Consider the following 23,122-nt stretch of genomic DNA (forward strand, 5'->3'; position numbering starts at 1 on the left):
TTTATGAGGCAAATGAATATTTTAAAATGAGTTCAACATGAAATGCGTTATTTTATAGTGATTAACAGATGCCCACCCATATTCACTCAGGCCACCAAGAGGGTATTATATGTTTAATGGATACAACAATCAAAATAATGCATTTTATTATTTATTTTATACAGCAGTTTTAGTGCCCATTGCAAATTATTTTGAAGACACTGAAATAATACTATACTATACTATACTAAATAATGCTATAAATGGTCATAGCAGAAGTTGTTCAATTCATGAAAAACAAAAACAATACAGTACTCACTAGTAAATAGTCGACAGAAAATGATATGAAAGTCACTGAATTTTTACAAATGGGTTTTCCTTCACACATACTCAGGTATCCTCTTCTAATGCAAAATATTGACATAGATTTTCTTACTCATCAATTGTATGTCCCTGAACAAGTGGTCCAGCCGTTTATAAACCAAAAAAACATTCTTTATCTATATCTACGTATATTCTTAATATTTAGAGAAAAGCATCTTCATGTTTCTATGCCATCATTGAGCTGAGGCTGGGCCCCTGCATCCTCCCCGCAACTTCCTCGCAGTGCCCGACCACACGTGTCCAAAACCTCCTCCTGTCCAGCTGTTGCACTTTTACGCAAGATATGTCACAAGAGCTTAGAGGAAACAGTGTCACAACAATTCCTGTCTGACCCACTCAGGATGGATTGCTGCGTGATGTTTTGCGCCTCTGTTTGGATATTGCAGTCGCGTATAAGGCTGGTGGGGTAACTGGTGGGGTTGGAGGGATTAATAGTGATATTAGGAGTTCAGAGCATTGAGCGCAGGTGAAGGGTCTAGTGAGTTTATGTAGGGGTTCTCCTTCTGTGGCTGCGTGTACTTGCACAGATTTGCTGAGTCCTCTTCAGCCAGGTAAAGATTGGGATTTGCAGGCTTTGCCTTTGCTAGCCTCACTCCGTTCATCTCCTCGTAGATGGGAACCGCACGTGCTTTCGGGTGGCTGGTCGGCTTGTTCTGAGAGTAAGAGAGGAAGTGGGTGTAAGGGAGGGGTTCACACAGGCATGTACAACATTCTTCAGAGGTGTAAATGCACCAACCGTTTCTCTGAACCTCAACGAGCATAAACAACTATGGCCAGCTCACGGGCAAATCAATCAAAACAAAACTTTTTCTTTCTTTTTTTTTAACAGGATGAGATTTCTAAGATATCATCCCGCCCACAGCTGCCTGTACATCAACTGAGTAAAAAGAAGTGACAAAGAGGAGCAATGCTGATCTAAAAACGACATGTGCTCAGCGACTTAGAGCCGAAAATCATAGTCATAGCCCAGGCACATAAACAATAAGTACAACACACACTCATGGTAGTTACACTAGTAACACACAAGAGAAAAGTTGCACTTACACAGCACAAGGTACACAGTGATATTCAGAACAGTTGAACTCTGACTACAGTCACATTTACATATCACACAAATGCACACAGTCACCCACACTCAAACAGTACAGTAATATTCGATACACACTCCTTCAGTACAGTCACACTGACAGTACAGCAAGTCTCGGTACAGCTGTTCTCAAACAGCATATTAATGGAGTCATACTCAGTACTCAAGTCAGTAGTACTCACCCAGAAGCCAACAGTGAAGCCCAGCACACAAAGAAAGAGCAGTCCTGCTGCTGCCAACAGGGAGTACATCAAAGGCTTGTAGTCATAGCAACTGCATGGTTCATGAACTACGAGAAAGACATTATTGACTTCATTACTTTGTTTGTTACACTTTATTACTTTATGTGCATACTCTGCTCTTAGTATCTGTCTTTCATTTCTCAAACACATCAATCTCAGCAGCTTTGGTTTCATTGCAAAGCATACGTTTGTCTGTAACTTCACATGCTCTTCCTCCCCTGCTGGGACATACACTTTAACTGATCTGTCTTTTTTTATACAGAAGCAAATTTGCATATTTTTCATAAAGTTCATTTTATCAGCAGCTCGCTACTATGTTGGCAGTCTAAATATTCCAGTGCTTCACTTATTTATCACTCCAAACGCTGTGGGATGTTTTGAACATAAGTAACCACAGCAGCAGGAAGCACTTTTAATAAGTAACCCCACTGTAATATGAGATTTAACCTATGACAACGAACTGCAGTATAATATCCTGTTATGATCTGTGACAGTTACAGAGAGAAGAAGAGTGGGAGAGAAACAGATTAGCTGTGAGGTAGTGAAACATCAACATTATTTGCTTGCCTATTATAGCTTTGTGGCCACTGGTTGGGGCTCTTGTCATGTTACCTCCCTGATGCATACTGAAACAAGGCAATCAGATCTGCTGAGTGTACTAACTGCTGCCGAAATCAGAAAACCTGTTCAGAAATACATCGATAATGAGTGAGCAACCCATATGTAAAATTAGGATTTTAGGTCAACTAGGGGCTCGTACAAAGATGGACGACCGGAATGCTTCCAGAGCCATCCTGGGGCTGACACCCAGCTTATTAATACAAAATATAAGATCTCACTGCCACAATGAGAAAGGCTCAAACCTCTGTCATACCATTTCTTAAAAGACCAACTGCCCTGTACAATGTAAGACACTTTCATAACTAGTGGACCAATAGGTGATCAAGTGGTACTTGGAATATAATCTTGTAAAACCACCGACAGATGTAGCTTCACCTCGTGTAAAGTTCTGTTATCAAAATTCAATGTTTATTTTCACTGGGGTTTTATCCCGTATGGTATTTTATTATTTTAGCTGCTATTTTAACCAGTGTGGTGCAGTGATCTGAAAACTGCTGCCTGGTAAATGCTTCCTAAGCCAAGTGTCCTTGGTTCAGATGATCGTCATGGCTACATGCAGAACCCTCGAGGAACTCCAGATGGAGTGTTCCATGCTGCCCTACCACGCCAGGAACATGGCACCCCCAGAGTGGCTGAGTGTACCATTAACGTGTGGGTCACTCACAGCTAAGACAATTATGAAATCCGCAACACTTTTGAGGAAGGGGCTGCTGAGACTAGCAGAGGTGGAAGGAAGGAATTCACATCATGTAATAAAAACTAAAGTTGCTCAAGTATATTTTGTCAAAGAGGAAGGCTGTTTACCAGAGACAATTTCATGCAACCACACAGGGAAAGACAGACAAAAGTAGGTGGCACGCTCTATTAGTACTGGACTGAACGCAAAACATTACATACAGGCTCACTTTAACTTGCGGGCAGGGGGGTGGCAATAAGAGAAATATTGAAAATGACATCAAACAACACTATTTTAGTAAACGCAGTTCCACATCACTGCAAGACTAAAGTTTGTTTATCTTGACAGCATGTTTTATAGTGGCTTTTGGAGTTTGCAGATCACAAAATACTGTTATGAAATCAGGGTTAGTAAACATAACACTCACTGCCTGTTTGAAAACAGTGAACTCAAAACTGTTAGAAGCACCGTTATGGAGATAATGATGTAGCAAAATTGAGAGCTTAAAAGGACCTGATCTGAGAATTTGTAAAACAAAATCTACTTTGTATTAAAAATGTGAGAACTTGTAAACTAAAATTTGCACTTGTATTTTTGACATGAGAACTTGCAGAATAAAAATCTGAATGTGAATGTTAAAATTTTAACTCAGAATATATTCGAACTATTTTTAAACTTGAAGTCACAGAGAAAAAAAACTTGTGTGTGAACGAATAATAAGTACACAAATTTGTACATACATTCATTTTGGACTGCACAACCACAAATTTGAGCTCACACCCTTCTAAACCTCACAGCACAAGTTCAGATCTGCCGCCTCACCTTTGTGCAACACTTTTCAGTAGGTTTGCTGCAGAACTGATTTGTGCACTAGTATAGCAAGCAAGTATTAAATCAGTATTAAAATATGTTTTATTCTACAAGTTCTTTGATCGGGTCCTTCAAGCTCTCAGGTTTTGCAACATAACTATCTTCATGCACTGTAAACAAATGGGAAGTGCAGCAAGATTCAGTCACAACACAAGCAGGACAGTTTTGTTGAAAAGCAAAGGTTAGCCGTAATATGGGCCAGTTTTTGAACATTAATATTCATAAAATGCAAAGCATGGAAACAGACCAATATGAACATTTGATATCATCAATCACATTGCAATTAGAGGTAGAAAAGCAAAAGAAAGCCCATGGTTATTAAACTTAAGAAAACCTCTTATTTAGGTTTCCTAAGTTTAAAAGCATGGCAAGAAAAATGCATTAATTCACCTGTCCTATATTTATGTATTATCCATTTTGTTTTATTCACGAACTTCTTTGTGTTCTTTGTGTTTTTTTGTCCTTAAGTGAATAACATCGTATGACTCATCTCAAGGTAGTGAGAACGGTTACTGACCGGGGTCTTCGACGTGGAGAAAAAACTTGGTTTCAGCAGTGTGGTTATAAAAGGTTGTAGGTGTCTCGTAATAGAAAACACAGAGGTACATGTCGGTGTCGTATCCTCGCAAGTGGGAGATGCTCACAGCTTTTCTCAGGATCGCCCGGTCTTTCTGCACAGAGATTCTGTGTTTGTCCGTTTCATCGTGAATAACTGCATTCACGTTCAGGTTCTGATACAGTACTTGTTTGGGATGCGCCCAGACCCGCTCCAGACTGAAAGCAAACGGTGGGATGTCCACCTTTGTGGGCGCACAGGAAAACTCCACAGAGTCGTTCCTATGTCTACGGAGATACACGATATTCCCACACACTGCGAGAGAAAGAGTGATGTTTTGTGATAAAGGACAGGCTTCTTATTAAATAGTTCTTTAAGCTTTTGAAGTCACAAAAGTGTTCATTGCTGAAGTAACAGTAACGTCTCAAAGATGAGTAATTTATGTCGGTGGGTCATATTTTATTAGGTTATTACAGTACAGTGTAACATTAACGAGGGGCATCAAAACTGCAAACAAAGAAGTTTACTTACCAGTGACTGAAGAGGTGATGGCAAACCACACAACAACATGTGAATACTTCATGATGGCTTTTTTATCTATTTATTTTTGTTTAAGCTGAAAGTAGACCACGAGCAACCCAAGACACTTTAATGCGTAAAGAAGCGACCTGGAGTGAGTCCTGTGTTTGCCGCATGTGGCGGACCCTAAACCAACGAGAAACAGGAAACCTCGCTGGGTTCCTACACAGACACGCAAATCATGCAAACAAACATTTTGACATTGAGAGACGCCCCTCCCCTTTTCACTTTTTAATAGTGTCCCTTAGGCTGGTACATAAATATATAACATATGCAACATTTTTTTTTAGAATTCAGTAATCACATTTATGAATACACCGAGTTTGAGATTTCTTCTTTAATGCTTTAGGTTGGGATTTGATTAAAGCCGTTTCACCGTGGTTAGACTAACGCTGCGTTCATTCGACAGCAGCACTTAAGCAGACACGCGTCTGCATATCCAGCTCATTTTAATGAATAACCAACGTTTATATTTCTGCAGTTACACAGAGCATCGAAGTGGTTCACTTCTAAGTGATGACTAGCGATGTACATCTTCTCAGAAGTATATCAGATCAAACCACCTTCCCGTAAGAGACAAAACCAGTGCTTTAGTAGTACTTGGGACAGCGGTGCGCTAAGGCCACGTATCACATGGAAAGTCACAGAATTATTTACTTTTCTAGTTAAACAGCTCTGAACCTTAAACATGAGCTGAATCATGGATATCTAGCTGTACTGCATTGGAACACCATGGTGTTTTTTGCTTTTAAAGCCCTCAGACCGAACGGTAAAAAAGTGATCTTGCGCTTCTAAATGTCTTATGTTCATGAATGTCTAAATTCAATTTCCTAAAATGTAAATTGTTTTTGATCATTCTGCACTGAAATATCAAACTAAGATATTTAGATTATAGCACTACTGTAACACTCACTAAAGCAGAATTTTTTAACTGAATGTAGAATTTACATTTTGAATAAATGTAGTGGAATTTGATTTTGCGGGCTGCCTTAAACTACACTTTGGTATTATAAACTTTATTAGTTTTGACGCAAGTTTACTTTGACGCATGTTTACAGATACTGGCACAGAAGAAACGTCTCAGAGACGAAACTGCATCAGAATACGTCAGACTGTGGCTGACAATCTGGTTGGCATCAGATAAAAATGCATGTCAATAAACCAGTTCTAGCCAGATCATTTTTCACAACTTTATCAGTGGGTGCTACTTGATCTTAATTTGATAAAAAAAAAAAATAAAAAAAAAAAATGCAATTTTTACTTCTAGATCATTTCTGATTAGACATTGTCACAAAGCAGCTTTAAACAAATCCTGGTCCAGACCACTAGAGTATAGTGATCATGAAATCCTTCCTGAGATGGGGAAAATTCCATAACGAACAAAGATTCAAAATGTGAAGCCATCCTACTCCAGACAGGGCAGAGATGAATCTTACATGAGTAGGATTAAACTGAGGAAGCCACATCACCCAGAGAAACAGGCCAGGGACCATTGTCACAACTTATTGTTAGACACATACTTTAGAGATGTGAAATCCTGGCAACATCCAGATATATACAAGGCATTCTCAGAAGACAAAGGCCATTCACAGTCCGAGTTGAAGAATCAACAAGAACTGGATATAGAGCATGACATGGGGCCAGCTTCTCCAGAATTCCCTAGCTTCCCAACCTTTACCTAGTAAAGCATGCAGTACAAAATTGCTGCATTACATGAACAAGACAATCTCTCAAATTTTGTTACACAGTAATAAGAAAACACTGGACAGTTGATAAAGTATTAGAGACCAACAGCAATACCAATACCAGCTGCCTTTGTAGTGTAAAAAAAAAAAAAAAAGTTTTTTTTTTTTCTGTATTACTCTTACATTAAACAGCCAGTGCATATTTTTACCTTTTCCTATTCTGACACATCTAAATTCAACCACAAAGGCCTTGGGAATGACCTGCTGATATGAATTTGATGCACTAGAACAGGAAAAGAAGACTCAACTCCAAGGAAGTGACCATGCTGCTGTTTAAAAAACAGATACACATGTACTGTTAATTTTATGTATGACAAGTAAACAAAGAAAAACATCCATGATTCAAATAACACTGAGCCTAAATGTTTTGCTTGATCAAAAATGGAACTTAAACAGGCACCTCCTTCAAAACCAGTTTATTCAGTATCTTCACACTGATGTGTCATTTACAACACTGAAAACGTACAATGGAAAAAATCTTGCAAAACAAAAGTGTAGGATATTAAACAAAGGAAAATTTTTATTGTCTTTAATATCATATGTCTATATATTGCTTATGAATTAAGGAACTGTGCTATCCCAGATGCATTACCAGAGATAAGAGGACAGGGTAATTCCATTTCACTTCTCGCCAGGCCAACCACACAGTAAAGCATCCAAACAGAAGACCTTACCTGCCCTTCAGGTCTCCCAGGCAATCGAGCCATTTTAAAACCAGCCATCGCCACACATTAAAAACAGGCATGTAGGGCTGGGTGGTAATGCCAACTATTGCCATCCTGATAATGACAATCACCGTATACAACCGCACGCACACGCACGCACAGACACACACACGCACGCGCACGCACCTTTACTAGCTGCAACTGGATTCGTCATATCGGTTATTTACAATAGTGGGAATGAAAATAATCCTTCTTGGTTTTACAGCAATACCTAAATACATAAGCAAATTAACCTCTAATCTGAAGGTCTTAAAATTAGAGGCATAAGGTAAAGATAGCACCTGCCATTACACACTAACAATATGGTCACAATATCACCCAGCCTTACAAGCAAGTCAAAAATAAAACCTTATCTGAAAAATTCTGTGTGCCATGCAACATGAAGGGGATACAGGACAGTGTCTTGGTCATATGCAGTAAGGGGTGGAAACTTACTTTTAATCATTTCACGTCGAGGGACCAACAATGCGTCTGCAGTGGGAGACATACTAACACCAGCAACTGAATAACCGGTCGTATTACTCTTAGAAAATGTTAGTTATTAGTTATGGCTTTACCCAAAGGACCAATCTGCCTGAAGCATCCATGGTTCAGAAGACACGCGCACTCAGAAACCAAAGAAAAACAGAACCTCAAACACAAAATTAAACAAAATTGAGAGGAGAGAAAATGAAGCAGTTTTAAACCCAACCATACATACACCAATTTACTCTTACTGAAACTTAAACCCTGAATTAAAGAGTGATGCACAAAAACACAGAACATCGCACTGGGAAGCCCTCACCAATCAGACGCTGGGGACAAGAAGTACAACAGAACACTGCCGTGCTATGAAGGCTTCACAGATGAACAGAGCGATTGTTATAACTGGGGACTTGCCTGAAAGTAATGGTGGGGACACTGTTATGCCTTTGAAACATTATGAAACTGTTACAACACTGTACTTATACAACCCGAACAAAAGACAAAGAAGGAAAACGAAAAAAGCCACATGTACCAGCCTCAACACCGATACTGATCTGTTATGTCTGAGTGCGTGTCAAGTTGTCCTTTGTGTTATCTTCATCTGGAGATAGACAGCTCAAGGTTTTTTCTCTCTCCTTTCTTTGGGGTAGGGGTGGGGTGTGAATAAAGAGCACGCTACATGAGAAAGAGGGTCACCTCCAAGCATAGCGGGATGTAGGCGCTGGCTCAGTACCGGCTACCCGGAGACATGACAGGCGGCCTCATGCCCATAGGAGGGACGGGGGGGCCTCCTTGGTACGTGGGCACCTGTCCATAAGCAGGCATATAGCCTGGCATTCCCTGAGGAGGTGCCCCATACTGACCTGCAGACCAATAAGAGAGATGCTTAATAGAATCCAGAGCACAAAATATAAAAACTAACAAAAAGGCTACCGGTAGGACGTGGTTATCTTTAGGTAAGATTTGGTTAGGTTTCAGTTCCTTACAGTCTCTGCTAGAATGGAAACAGTTGTGAAAATTTGCATAAGCAAGTTGAGTATTTGTAAGACAAAGGCACAGTTACGTATCTCCACTCATGATAAAACAAAATGACTAACAACTGGAAAAGAAAAGAGTAATCATGCATGTGGAGATTAGAAAACATTTACTCTTGTCTAAAGGGATGGAGCATACACACCATCAGGACGCAACAAAAAAAGACAAGAGCTCATTTCTCTATTTGGACTCACCGTGCATTGGGTGTCTAATGGCAGGCTGCTGTGGGGGCAGTGCCCCTACTGCTGCACTAGAGGGCGTTGCTGCAGCCACAGCAGCAGGCTGTCCAGACCTAGGAATCAGCCTCTGATATCTAGGCAGCTGAGCTCGCCTCTCCTCCTTCACAGACGGCAAACAAACAAACAAACCAACCACCACAATCAGACATCTCCAGACAGGAGCACACCCTTCAACTTCAAGTCTTTAAAATTCTTACTAAAAAACAAACAAACAAAAACATTTATTCAAATTCATATGCATTATTGCTCTGAAATTTACACCAAAAACTGACTGCCAAAAACACAGCTCATCAGTAATCATTACTTACTGTCAAATAGGAGGATAATGACAGAAGCCCCTCGAGCACTTACCAGCGAGACATCCTCATCAGGGTGGATCAACTTACTGGTAGCACTGCCGGTGGCGAGGGCAGCTGGCTTGCTGGCGACTGTGGCAGGGGGCTTGGCCACAGTGCTACTAGCAGGGCCAGAGGGGGAGGAGGAGGCCGAAGGCTGTGTGTAGGCTGGGAACGTTGGCTTGGGTGTCTCAGAGCTGGTGGAGGGAGGCCCTGACACCGTCTGCTGAGCCTGGAGCGACACACACACAAACACACAAACCTTGGCATATACCAATCAAATTTATGCTGATTTTAATTCTTTTTTGTAAACAGTCAATCTGTCCAATGGTGGAGTTTTTTTTTATGAGCTAAATGAACATGTGAAAATGCTAACACTGCTGTAATGTTAGCAGGTTGTGGATACGTAATGATGCTGGATTGAATTTAGGTAGCGTCACATTGGAAAAGAAATGTCATGCTCAGTCTATATAATCGGAATATGCGAGGCACTGGACAACAGCCTCACCCATCATAGCCTATAACCAAACATGGCTAGTCATCGAACACGAATTCCATCACCTTCTATTAGCTTTTGTGTTTGAACCCACCTGCAGTTTGCTGAAATGAAAAAGTTGTTAGCAGCGGTTTTGAGGCAAAGCTTTTAGCTATTTTCACTGAATTTCCTGTCTGTGATGTCATCTGCGGTGATGAATTTTCAAAATGACATATCAAATTAGTCATACTGAAAGTCTTCGGTGTGGCTTCTCTTCAGATGACATTACAGATTGGGCGTTTCTGACATCGTACACAAATGTCCAAGAATATTTCTTAATGGCCGACATTTTATTATTGGTGTAGCATTCCTATGCAGTGTGACCTAGCTTTAACCTGGCTTGTGTTAGTTCTCATGAAATCAACACAGATCACCCAAAAATGTAATAAAATGACCAACTGCTGACCACATGTTTGGATAGCCAATACTGATCTGGCACCCCTAATTAATGCTTAAATATCAAGTTTTTCCCATTTAACCAATGTGAAAAAAAACTATGCAGTAAACTTGATGGTTGCAAGACTGTAACCATAAATATGCACTAGTCAATAAAAGAAAAACCCACACCAAAAGAAAGCCAACAAAAAAACACCATCTTTGTGCAGACAGTCATGGCCCAAGTTCTGAACGGAATGTTCATGAAGTACAGGTCAAACCCACAGACCTGTACCACTGACCCATGGTACAGATCATGCGGTGATGCCTGAATGGAGCAGGAGGCATGTGGACTAGCGTTTACTGTACCTGTACAGCACTGGGGAAGAGGGGTTTGGTAGCGGTGGACTGGGCTGCGGGCCCAGCTGGTCTAGCTGGCACTACTGGAACAGCAACTGGTGCTGGCTGGGCTACGGGGGGCATCCCAGGCCTGGCCACATGAGGAGGCATACCTACACACAAACACACACCTGTTATACCATATCCTCTGCCCCTTCCCTAGTCAGCTACAACACAGAACATCTTAATGATTACGGTAATGATGAAACTAATTGCTAAAGGCGAATAGTGTGTGGAAGCAGGGAGAGCAGGGGTTCCTCATGACAGCGCATGAGGACTGCTGAACTAGGTGGGTTAGACCTTCCACATGAGATGATTTACATATTTTACCATAAAGGAGAACTAAAGATGCAAGATAATTTAGAAACACAACGAATCCCAAATTAAAAGCTCTTACCTGGGGGGATGCCTGGCATCATGGCTGGCATTGCATGCCCTGGGGCCAACATTCCACCCATTGGCATCATGCTAGCAAATGTACACACACCCACAATCAATCAATAGCATGGGACAATCCATTTAATGGTATGACCATTCAAATTTGCAAAGAGAAAAGAGTTAATACTAACTACACTAAAAATACAAATATGTCCATTACCCTGGTGGCATGCCTGGCATCATTGGTGGCATTCCAGCCATCATTGGTGGGACACCTGGCATCATATGGGGCATACCTAAACACATGCAGACACCACCAATTGATATGCAGGCCTCCAAAAATGAGCTTTCATAGATTTGTAGCACACAATGTCTCAAACACAAACAAACAAAAAAATCCAAGGGCATACATATTTGCCTCGCAGAGTATACTTGCCTGAGTAGTTGGCAGGGGCCATGCCAGGTGCTCCATGGCTGTGGGGCACTCCTGGCTGGGCCATAGTGGGCATGTAAGCGGCATGAGGCTGAGCTGCAGCCTGCTGGAATGGCGACGGACCAGGTTCATCTTCATCATCATCATCATCATCCGAGTCCTCCTGGTTCTGCTTTTTCTTTTGGCTTTCTGCTCCCAATCAACAAACCAACGATTTACAAACCAACAACCAAGTGATGCAACTGGACTGAGAGGAACCTGTACCGATTTCATACCCTGAGACTTCTGTTCAAGCAATCGTCTGCGCTCTTGCATATCTTTTTCTGGAATTCCCTCCATGCCATAGATTTCCAACTCTATGTCGGTTCTGCCCGGTATTGCGTTTGGAACCCCATCTATTGTTTCTTTGTGCACCTGGAATGAAGTAAACCTTGTAACACTTCAAAAAGTCCCGACAATCAAAAAAAAAAAGACCACACATTTTTGTATTATTATAGTGCATTATAGTGTGAAACTTACCTGCATACAATGTATAGCTAAACCAGGTCCCGTGTACAGCTTTTTGTGACATATGTGACATTTGAAATGTTTTGCTTTCTGATGTTGGATAAGAATCTTCTCATCGTCGAAGTCTCTATTACAATACCTTGTGTACAGTTAAGGTGTGAAGGTGTTAGAGACTGAGCTAATAGTTGCGTTTCCTAACTAGCCGGCCCACAGAACTGAAACAACGTTCAGCCTGAATTCAACCGGAATCAGTAATAAGAAATGAGCTGGACAGCTTAAATTTTTAAAGGTAAAAAACAAAGAGGGGTACCGCTAACTTCGGCGTAAAGTTCGCTAGCTAGCCGGTTTACAGGTGTTAACGGGATGTTTTTATTATTTAATTCTAAGTACACTTCAACTGGAGTAAAACGCGACACAATGCAAGCTAACTTTCCATTAGCATTGCTGGCTAAGTGAATACTACCCTAACCAACATTATGCGGCGCGTCTAGAACATTTTAAACACCATTCATTGTGAAATTAAACCGCGAACAACTGTTACACACAAGTACAGTAGCGTCAATTACCCACAACAAGCGAATAAACATCCCGTGTTTTGATTATTAGCCAGCTAGCACAGAACAGCTAACCGAAAGTGAGTCAACAAGGAAGCTAGCCTAGCTAGCTAGCTAGCTAGCTAGAACTGGGGAGAATAATTAACAACATATGAAGGTTTGGCGCGTATTGACTTCCATAAAGGATACCAGCACCAAGGCTTCATCTGCTTCTTTTTCTTTCGTCCCATTTTCTGTCTCAAAGCGTCCGAAGTGTCGTCAGAAGCCACAAGCGAGGTAGGTCCTCTCCCGCTGAAAATGGCGCGAGCACGGGCGCCGTACCCACAATGCCGTACTTTAGACAGCGGCGCGCGCGTGCCCAGTGCACCTCCTCCGTCAGTAACCGGGACTTCCGTTCCGATTAGGTCGTGTTTCCGTCCGTTACAGTTCCATTTTTTACATTTAATTTAATTTAACAGTGTAAAGTAGGGGGATTTTACATGTTTGAAAGCCTAAAGAGAAATGGCTTAGACCAAGAGTACAATATAAGAGCCACCTAAAATGACCTTTTAGCAAATAACAAATTTGCAGATTGTTGCATATTTAATAAAACAGTCTAAAATATTTTATAAATAGACAATCACCTAATATGTGGTTTATTGCCATAAAAGCTCAGGCTAGAATTCTACAGGCTTATAGAAGCATAATGTGGGCACAGTTATCAGTTTATTCATCTTTTATAAAAATAGAAATAGAGAAATCTGAACCTTTGTTTTGTTGTGAGTTCCCAAAGGGTCGGGGTCGGTCTCTCTCTCTCTCTCTCTCTCTCTCTCTCTCTCTCTCTCTCTCTCTCTCTCTCTCTCTCTCTCACGCACACACACACACACACACACACACACACACACACACACACACACACACACACACACACACACACACACACACACACACACAACATTATCAGTTACTGACAAGGTTCACAAAGAAAGCCAAGAGTTTCCCATCATAAAACTGTTTAATGAAGTCCATATTTACATATCAAATCTACAAAATATGCACATGTTAAAATATTCTGAGTGAGCAACTTCTCAGCCCTTGGTGCATAGCCTAGGATCCATTGCCAAGGGATAGAGTAACCATGTTACCACAATGCTGAACACTGACGCAGTAAACGTGTTTTTCAAAAATAGCTTCAACACTTGCAATTAAAATATTCCATTTCTCTTCTGCGCACAGACAACAGTGTAACATGAGGCTGAAGCACTCGATATTTGAGTGTTTTTACACTGAGGTTATCTGAGGTTTGGTTTTCTTGTTTTCTAGAAACTGCAGCCATATATACTATAGTTTGTCAAAGTCCCTTCTACACCATATGTCATGCCTTTATAACACCTGTTCCTGGGTCAGTTTTGTTTCGCCACTCTGGTTGTGCATAGACCTAAAGGAGCTTATCTCAAACTAGTCACCAAAAGGCAAGGAGACTTGACACCCAGTTCAAATGTACACTAGCACCATCTATGCAGAACACAGAGACAAACACACACTTCATTAGTACACGACTTCACACATCACCAGTTAACTGAATATCTCTGACACAGTCACAGTCTGTCTGACAATTACAGCTATAAACAGGTATATATCATATGCAGTAATACATTTATACTGGCTTACACTGTGTGTGGATCTACAGAGCACTTTTATGTTGTAAATGTTCAGGAAAGCCTGTGAGTTACACTCACTGCTGGTACAGAGCCTTAATACAGTTACGGCTGAACAAATCTAGTTTTAAATAAATGGTGCAACTTAAAGATCTCTTTTTGTTAGGACAAGGACTAAACTGTGGGTTAATGTGGAATAACGGCATGGGTTCTGAGTAGCTGTACTTTTTTTGTGCGATTGTTATTTGCTAAACTTGGCAAATTTTTGGCAATGTTAACAAAAGAAAACACCAGAGGTAAATAGCACTTCTATTCATGTTGTTTTATGCCACTTACAAAAATATAATGTTCACTATAAAGTCAAGCTCATGAAATACTGACCTTTTGCACTCACCTGCTAATACAAATTCACAAATCTTTATAAATATTTGTAGCTGGCCCCAGGAAATAAGGAATACTTTGTGCACTGCAGTGAGTTTAAAGACAAGAACATGCTCACTGTCTGATCTCAGACCAGTTCTGCATGACCGCCAATACATAAAGGTAGGATTTAAACACAGGGCACTGGTCCAAGACCAGTCTGAAAGGGTGTCTAGCTGTAGAGATCGCTGACATCTATAAAGCCGATTTTCACAGCCAATAGCAGTGATGCTTCAGTTGTCTTTAGAATGACTGATGGAATTTTTCCTGTTTGAAAAGAGCAGTTAAGTCAAAGATGCTAATAGTAAAGATTAGTGAAAGTATATAGTCATCAGCTGGCAAAGTGTCATACAAATGACATCTTGTTAACTAATGGCTACCAGCTTCCATTTATTGTTAATCTTGTTAAAGGACTGTTCATTTATGATTTATAGATGAGACCTTTTTTGGCTTTTTTTTTTCAATTTCAGTGGAATTTCAATTGTGTTTTATTGTATTTTTTCTTTTCTTAATTTGTTCTCAACATCAATGCAATTTAGGCACTAACACAGACATTGCCAGAGACAGGAGGAGTGAGGTATTTAGCATTTGGTTCTCAAACCATCACCAACCACAAAGGCTGCTTATGTAGCAACCTACACACACACACACACACACACACACACACACACACACACATACACACACACACACACACACACACACACACACCCACACCTACACACACACACACACACACACACACACACACACACACACACATACGTACACACACCGCAACAGCCAGTCTCCCTCTTTCTGTCTCATGGCGCTGGAGGTAGCTTGATGTCCAGTAGACTGTAAGCAAAGATGTTCCAGAAGATTCCGCACAAGACAAAGAGGGCGTAGACGGAGAAGAAGATCCAGAATAGAGACTGCTCGTGCAGGCGCTGCTCATAGTTCTGGAGCACCACCACGCCCAGGGTCAGGCCCACCGCCACGCCCCCTAGATGGGCCACGAAGCTGGGGTTGGGACAGGGGGGGAAGGCTGGCGGGTAAAACCGCAGCCACACTGCACGACCAAATTCCACACTCACTACGGAGGAGGAGAGAGGGAGAAACAGAGGGAGAAAGAGAGGACAGAGAGCGAGGGAGGCGATGAAAAACGCGAGAGATTATTATAGACCAGAAGTGTTAAGATTTCATGAGTTTACAGGAATAAGTTCATGCAATTTTACTGCGTTTAAATTTTGAGCTTCAGAATGATATTCCCCACAGGTAGGTGGGAAAAAAAAAGTAGGCTTACTGCAGACCAGAGCCATGGCCATGCGGAAGAGCTTAAACTGGCATTTCATCCCAGACCAGTTCTGCAATCAGTTAGAGAGAGAGAGAGAGAGAGAGAGAGAGAGAGAGAGAGAGAGAGAGAGAGAGAGAGAGAGAGAGGGAGAGAGAGAGAGAGAGAGAGAGAGAGAGAGAGAGAGAGAGAGAGAGAGAAAGGAAAAGAGAGGAGTGGAGAGGATGGGAGAGCATTGTGTCAGCACACTGTATAGGACGATTTCTGCATTGTGTGTAATAACTGGTGGTGTTCTCTTAAAAGTGGCAGAGATCTACACCACATTAGTCAGTCACTTCACAGAGTAGTAATAGCTGCAGATCTTCAAATCTTAACTGATCCTGGAGCAGTCTGAGAAGACGGGGCTTTTAAAATCTCATTCAAAGTTTGAATCCATAATGTCGGCTCACCCTGCTGATTCCCGGCAAATTTTGGAGGACTGTACGTAACCCAATCACATAGCGCTGCTGACACACTAGAAGTGTAAATGGAAACTGCTGAGCAGGGAGTTGGGGCAGGATCCCCTGGCTAGCCAGACCAAGCCAGGTAGATAGCTTTCTCGGAACAAGCATATTAATATTTGATGACCGTCAGGGAGCTATTACACGACCACTCCTGCTTATGGGTGCCAGTCAAGATCAGAGTCCAAGGGCACAGAGGAAAAGACCTCTGTCAGGTGAGCAGGGGCAGGAGAGGAGGAACACGTGAAGAACAGGACTGGTTGAAAGGTGATCCGCACCACAGACGCAGCTGGGCTGCTAACGCCTATCACAGGCACCTGCCATTTAGCTGGGGGTTGTGTGAAATTAAAAAGAGACCTCACTGCCAGATATAAGTACTCAAACACATGTGTACAAACACACTCATCCACAATAAAGTGTATGTCTTTTCCTCTATGTCTGTATATAGCCAGAGAAGGTGAGTAACTGCAGTATACTGTAGAAAATATTCAAATATCATAGTGAAGTACACAAGGTTTCCAAAGAAACAGGACAGAGGTCCTTCATCACCTGTGTAAGCAAGCACTTCACTACTTGGTAACCTTGTGTACTATATATATATATATATATATATATATATATATATATATATATATTCATGTAGCGGTAGTAAAAAAGTATCTTTACTCCAGGATTTCTCTGCAGGAGTACTAAAATTGTGGTCTTTGCAAACTCCTTCGTGGCATTTAGGAACGGTTAGATACACATTTGAAGCACTCCCTTTGGTTCGCCTTCCTCCAAATTCCACCCAGCAATGGAGTATGAATATACATGGACTATGTCACGGAGCGCCAGGCACCCAGGCATGCCCACTGCCACACGCGCACACACACACACACACACACACACACACACACACACACACACACACACACACACACACACACACACACACACACACACACACTCCGCACCTGCCACCTTCCCAATCCACTGATTCCTTGTTAGCTTTTTTGTTTCTCCCTCTTATTTAAGCCTGAATGCTCGCCAGTGCTGCACCTTGAATATTCATGTTGAAATACCATCATCCATTATAAACCTACAGACTCTCATTATTATTTACAATACAACTCTTCACATCCCAGTGCCCATAAAAATGCCTTTACTCACAGCTACTAAGACTTAAGCGCGCTTGCCATGAGAATGAAGAATTACCCCAGAAAACTATGGAAATGTGTGACTATTTTAAAAACTGTGGATTTTGTAAGGAAGTTATAGATGAGTGGTATTCAAATTTGGACCTCGAATCCAAATTTAGTCCTGGATTTTGTGATCACTTCTAGTTGATTAAATGATTAATGTACCTTGTTGGACATTTTGTCATCACACCTGACTTCTGGGTCAGGGAGGGTGGAAGGTCTGTAGGACCTGGACATTGATGACTGTTATTTGAATGCATTAATCGTAGGTGATGCCTTTGCTCATGTTTTAAGTGCTGAGAGAACCAATGCCCTGACCTATAAACAATCTACTTCTAAGAAAACAAGAATCACTTTAGTGTTCAATTATCAGCCTACACATAAAACAGTGGCTAACACTATACTTGAACACATCAAAAATCTCCAGGATGATACAGAGACCACATCTTTCCTAAGGATCCTCAATAATCTCTAACAGACAAGACAAAAGCATCAAAGTCAAGCTTGTCAACAGTGAGATAAATGATAAATCCAATAATAACTGTGGTAATGTATCTTGAAACTGCCCTTGATGTGCTACATGTAAATGTATTAATGCTAAAATAACCAGATTAATGGTTATTTTAGATTAAAGGATTAATGGTGTTGTCTATTGTGTCTCTTACAAGAGATGTAAAAAAGTGTACATGGGAGAAATCAAGAGAAAGCTTGCTGATTGTTTTGTTGAACACTTTCAGACCATTGGAATGAAGGATTTGTCATTTCCAGTGACAATGTAATACTAATGGACACTACACTAATGATGTATGTTTGCATTGCCAGATGTTGCTACGGCAACAATGAATTTAGAAAAGTTAAAGTTAAAGAAAGTTAAAGAAAAACAAATACCCTCAGAACTTTCGAAGCCCATTAAATGAATGTTTTAAAGACATTCTGTTTTGAACATAAACTGGTTTCACCTCCTAGAACTCCTGGAAAGGAGAGTCTTCTCTCCCCCTTTTGTCTGATAGATGTTTACGTTGGACAGAGGGCTGTGGGCCATTGACTGTCCGGTGCTGTACGTTACTATTCATGCAGGAAACGAAGTCAGCACTGTAGAAAACGAGTGTTTGGTCACTGAGTGGTCAGTCCTCAGGATCCAGCACTACCTTCTGTGATGCTCTCACTCTCTGTTCCGACTATACCCCTTTCCAGTGGCTCCAACACATGAAGAATGCCAATCTTGCCAGAGCAATATAGAAGTGTGCACGTTTATGAATAACAAGCTTGTTTGCCCAAGAATTCTGCCTTCTAAACTTTTTCCCTTTTAGATTAGTAGTTCATATCAATTCACCATTATTTCTTGAGCCAACGTGCACTTATAATGTCAACATGCAAACACAAATATGGATCAGTGCTTCCTAATCCCCTGTAAGGTCTGACCCTGTGTACTTGGTGCTGCACTGACTACCAACTTAGGATTGTGTACACCTGCAGTGAGTTGAGTTACCATGACGACGTTGGCCAGGTGGGCAGAGACCAGAGCGTAGACCCCTCCCGATGAGCCGATGACAGGTGCCGTCATGTCTGCCACGGACACAGCCAGGGAACCTGGAGAGAATGAGTCCAGCTGTCAGGAGCATCAGTGCAGTCAGAGCAGTCCTACCATATCTTGTTCTGTTCCATCCGTCAACACCACCGCATCAGGTGCTCATGACCCGGGGCCGGCAGCGACACTGACCTAAATATTGCGAACAGAACAAACCAAATAGAATCATCGTTATGGTGACATAACTGCTAATTATGATCCTACATCATAACATCCTACAATCCATCTGCCTAAAATGAGCCATGCTGTGTGTGTGTGTATGGGTGTGAATGTGTGTGTGTGTGTATGAGTGTATGGGTGTGTGTGTGTGTGTGTGTATGAGTGTATGGGTGTGTGTGTGTGTGTGTGTATGAGTGTATGGGGGTGTGTGTGTGTGTCTATCCACAGTAATATGAAAGAAAACATGAATATTTTGACACTTGTTATGAGTTCTGTGAGGAAAATTTTAATTTTTTTATGTTTTATTTGAAAAACACAGACTAAAAGAGCATAAAGAGGTCATAAGGTCTCTTTCACTTCTTGTTCATGACTACGAGCACCTATCTGCTCTGGATGACAGTTACCCCACCAGGCGACCCCTGCTTGCACAGTAGCTGTGATTGATGTGGTAAGCCACTTCTATTCTTCTGAAAATTCCTCGCTGAGCTTGTGAGGTGTGTCAACCCAGATTCCACTCTGAGACTGTTGCGCTCCACATTAGCTCATGTTTGTGCTGTAATGCAGCAAAGCAGCTGACAATACTGACCCACTAAGGCATACTGTATTGCAATAGCAGCTGTTTACCACATCGAGTCTGGTCAAAGGCTCATGCAGACAGTGCAGGAGCACCCAGTGCAGTGAAACAGTGGATTTATCACACTTCTATGGCTCACTCACAGATGGGAGGTGTTGATGTCATTTGATCATTAAAAAAATCCTGCAAAACTACCAAAGCTTGAGGTGATACATTTTAGGCTGGTTCAGAGGCTTAGCAACTTTACTCATGCACAAACAGGGACGCCTGCAGAGACTACAACAGGCGTTGTTTCACACGAAGATGAAAGAAGACTCACTTCCTGTAATTACTGTACTGTAGTCTCCACAAACGCAAAATTATATGATTTATTCACACACCCACACCCACATACACAAAACACAGAAATGCCTGCACTCACAATTGTGTGGATACACAGACCTACACACAGACATACACATAGCTGCCTGGCTCCACACATAACCCCAGTTAAATCTCCAAGGTGTAATAACACTGGCTGAAACGTTGCTTGAAGAAATAACCGTCATCACAATAGGCTGCACTACTTTTCTCATCAACATTACCCTAGCTGTGGCCACAACTATCCAAGGTAATAATGCGCTCCCTGTGTTTACACACCCAGTCTGAGCCTGGGATTGTTTACCGCTAACAATGGTGAAGGAGGGCTTTTTGTGGAGAGAATTTTTTGTGTGTTTTTTTAATGCTTGGTGCTACAATTCCCAAAGTGGATTAGAATGTTACAGAGAAAGTTTGGAATTGACATGATATTGAAAGGATGAACTATTTATGTAAGCAAATAAAAACAAAGAAACAAACAAAAAATAAATGCCTACATTGCGATGCTCAGTCATGGAAATTTGTATTAAATTTGTCCATAAAATCTGTGGTGTGCATATGAACATGTGTGTGTGTGTGTGTGCGCGTGTGTGTGTGTGTGTCACATATGGGAGAACAGAGAAAGTGCTAATCTATTAATGTGTGTGTGTGTGCGTGTGTGTGTGCGTGCGTGTGTGCGTGTGTATGTGTGGGTGTGTGGGTGTGTATGTGCAGGTGTGCGTGTGTATGTGTGGGTGTGGGTGTGTATGTGCAGGTGTGCGTGTGTGTGCTTGTGTGTATATGTGTGTGTGTGTGTGTGTGTGTGTGTGTGTGTGTCACATATGGGAGAACAGAGAAAGTGCTAATCTATTAATGTGTGTGTGTGTGTGTGTGTGTGGGTGTATGTGTGGGTGTGTGCGTGTGTATGTGCGGGTGTGTGTGCGTGTATGTGCAGGTGTGTGTGTGTGCTTGTGTGTATAGGTGTGTGTGTGTCACATATGGGAGAACAGAGAAAGTGCTAATCTATTAATGTGTGTGTATATGTGTGTGTGCTTGTGTGTGTGTGTATGTGTGTGTGTGTGTCTGTGTGTGTGTGCGGGTGTATGTGTGGGTGTGTGCGTGTGTATGTGTGGGTGTGTGCGTGCATGTGCAGGTGTGTGTGTGTCTGTGTGTATGTGTGTGTGTATGTGTGTGTGTGTGTGTGTGTGTGTGTGTGTGTGTGTGTGTGTGTCACATATGGGAGAACAGAGAAAGTGCTAATCTATTAATGTGTGTGTGTGTGTGTGTGTCACATATGGGAGAACAGAGAAAGTGCTAATCTATTAATGTGTGTGTATATGTATGTGTGCTTGTGTGTGTGTGTGTGTGTGTGTGTGTGGATGTGTGTGTGTGTGGATGTGTGTGTGTGTGTCACATATGGGAGAACAGAGAAAGTGCTAATCTATTAATGTGTGTGTGTGTGTGTGTGTGTGTGTGGATGTGTGGATGTGCAGGTGTGTGTGTATGTGTGTGTGTGTGTGTGTGTGTGTCACATATTACAAAGTGCTAATCTATTAATATTTTTTCTCCCACCAGAGCAGAGAGGTTGGGCTTGGAGTTTCAGCACTTCCAAAATATTGCTCTGCACCCATTTTAAAATCAGTGTGAGTATTTTTCTACAAACAGCATCGATAAAATCAAAGAAGTCAAACAAGGAAAAAACCCACATGACCTGACTCACAATTACTTACATAAATCTCACCAACTTCTCAGTAGAGCTGGCGATAACACAACCAACATCTAAACTGTACTACACATACATAGACACACACAATCATGCTCACTCATGTATACACACACACTGACAGGTGCCGATGTACAGAGTTATTATAGATAGTACAACTTTTAAAGAAATTAACATGTGAATAAAAAGGAAATTGCATCTGAACTGAAATATAAATAAAGCTTTTATCTGGAGTAAAAATATTTTAGCTATAATACATAACTAGATAATGATGAATGAACAAGTGTTGCATTGAGAACAATAGTTCATGGCCATAAAAATACCTGTATATTCACATCATTGCCTATAAAAATGAAAAAAATCACAAATTCTAAAACAGATCTCTTCGAAAATCAATATACTAAACTACATTTCACTTGGAAATTGAAAAAAGATATAGAAACTACATTAAGATCTATAATAACCTTCACATACATAAGTAGGTCAATTTTCCATTAACACAAACTCTCCGATCACACACACACACACACACACACACACACACACACACACACACACACACACACACAAATAAGGATTTATGAAGTCAAAGACCACTAAAGCTAGGCCTTGATGTTTTAACCGGTCTCTCTCCCTGACACACAGAGCACACACAAAACAGAGAGAGAGAGAGAGAGAGAGAGAGAGAGAGAGAGAGCGAGAGAGAGAGAGAGAGAGAGAGAGAGAGAGAGCAAACAGTCTTTCCCCTAAACAAAGTTATTTGGATTATACATATATGCAACAGGTGAGTACAGGGTAGCTCTTTTGTGTGTAAGTGTGGGGTTTATGTTTGTGTGTGTTTATACATGTAGCCATGTATATTAAGGTACACATCTTAATATACATGGCTATTTGTCTAAACACACACACACACCCACACCCATATTAGCTAGTCTAAAAAGTCTTCATGGAGATTCACAAACTAAATTCAGCAGGATGCTTTACAGTCTTCTGAAAAACAACTCCAATGACTTCC

General features: G+C 41.3%; 3 protein-coding genes across 7 annotated transcripts in view; all 3 read right to left on the reverse strand.

The window, feature by feature from the left end:
* Window positions 1-93: 93 nt before the first annotated feature.
* Window positions 94-5,134, reverse strand: cd7al (cd7 antigen-like). Its single transcript, XM_027012338.3, has 4 exons — window positions 4,947-5,134; window positions 4,377-4,730; window positions 1,633-1,739; window positions 94-1,016 (listed from the first exon to the last, which is right to left on the reverse strand). The coding sequence occupies exons 1-4, from the start codon at window positions 4,996-4,998 to the stop codon at window positions 804-806; spliced, it is 726 nt and encodes a 241-aa protein (XP_026868139.2). The 5' UTR covers window positions 4,999-5,134; the 3' UTR covers window positions 94-803.
* Window positions 5,135-7,140: 2,006 nt separating this feature from the next.
* On the reverse strand, window positions 7,141-13,061 carry znf207b (zinc finger protein 207, b). The gene is made up of 10 exons (XM_027012313.3): window positions 12,909-13,061; window positions 12,178-12,304; window positions 11,934-12,072; window positions 11,662-11,847; window positions 11,446-11,521; window positions 11,245-11,315; window positions 10,818-10,960; window positions 9,555-9,770; window positions 9,159-9,303; window positions 7,141-8,792 (listed from the first exon to the last, which is right to left on the reverse strand). The coding sequence occupies exons 1-10, from the start codon at window positions 12,947-12,949 to the stop codon at window positions 8,656-8,658; spliced, it is 1,281 nt and encodes a 426-aa protein (XP_026868114.1). The 5' UTR covers window positions 12,950-13,061; the 3' UTR covers window positions 7,141-8,655.
* A 618-nt stretch (window positions 13,062-13,679) lies between these two features.
* rhbdl3 (rhomboid, veinlet-like 3 (Drosophila)) overlaps window positions 13,680-23,122 on the reverse strand; it is a 41,346-nt gene continuing 31,903 nt past the window's right edge. For all 5 annotated transcript variants that reach the window (XM_027012317.3, XM_027012314.3, XM_027012316.3 and 2 more), the window contains 3 exons: window positions 19,217-19,317; window positions 16,062-16,122; window positions 13,680-15,851 (listed from right to left, as the gene is read on the reverse strand). In XM_027012317.3, the coding sequence (XP_026868118.2) occupies window positions 15,580-15,851; window positions 16,062-16,122; window positions 19,217-19,317 (434 nt within the window). In that variant the 3' untranslated portion in view covers window positions 13,680-15,579. The remainder of the gene's footprint in view (window positions 15,852-16,061; window positions 16,123-19,216; window positions 19,318-23,122) is intronic.

This window comes from Electrophorus electricus, chromosome 3, assembly GCF_041902795.1.
Source record: "Electrophorus electricus isolate QZ-2024a chromosome 3, ASM4190279v1, whole genome shotgun sequence".
Classification (NCBI taxonomy): Eukaryota; Metazoa; Chordata; class Actinopteri; order Gymnotiformes; family Gymnotidae; genus Electrophorus; species Electrophorus electricus.

Excerpts from the sequence above, each read along its gene's own strand:
- znf207b (XM_027012313.3), bottom strand. The coding sequence starts at position 12,949 with ATGGGACGAAAGAAAAAGAAGCAGATGAAGCCTTGGTGCTG. Across the intron at positions 11,848-11,933 it reads GCTTGAACAGAAGTCTCAGG|AAAGCCAAAAGAAAAAGCAG; the intron begins GTATGAAATCGG and ends GATTGGGAGCAG. Across the intron at positions 9,771-10,817 it reads TCTTCCCCAGTGCTGTACAG|GCTCAGCAGACGGTGTCAGG; the intron begins GTACAGTAAACG and ends GTGTCGCTCCAG.
- cd7al (XM_027012338.3), bottom strand. The coding sequence starts at position 4,998 with ATGAAGTATTCACATGTTGTTGTGTGGTTTGCCATCACCTCTTCAGTC. Across the intron at positions 4,731-4,946 it reads CATCACCTCTTCAGTCACTG|TGTGTGGGAATATCGTGTAT; the intron begins GTAAGTAAACTT and ends TTTCTCTCGCAG. Across the intron at positions 1,740-4,376 it reads TCTCCACGTCGAAGACCCCG|TTCATGAACCATGCAGTTGC; the intron begins GTCAGTAACCGT and ends TCTTTCTCGTAG.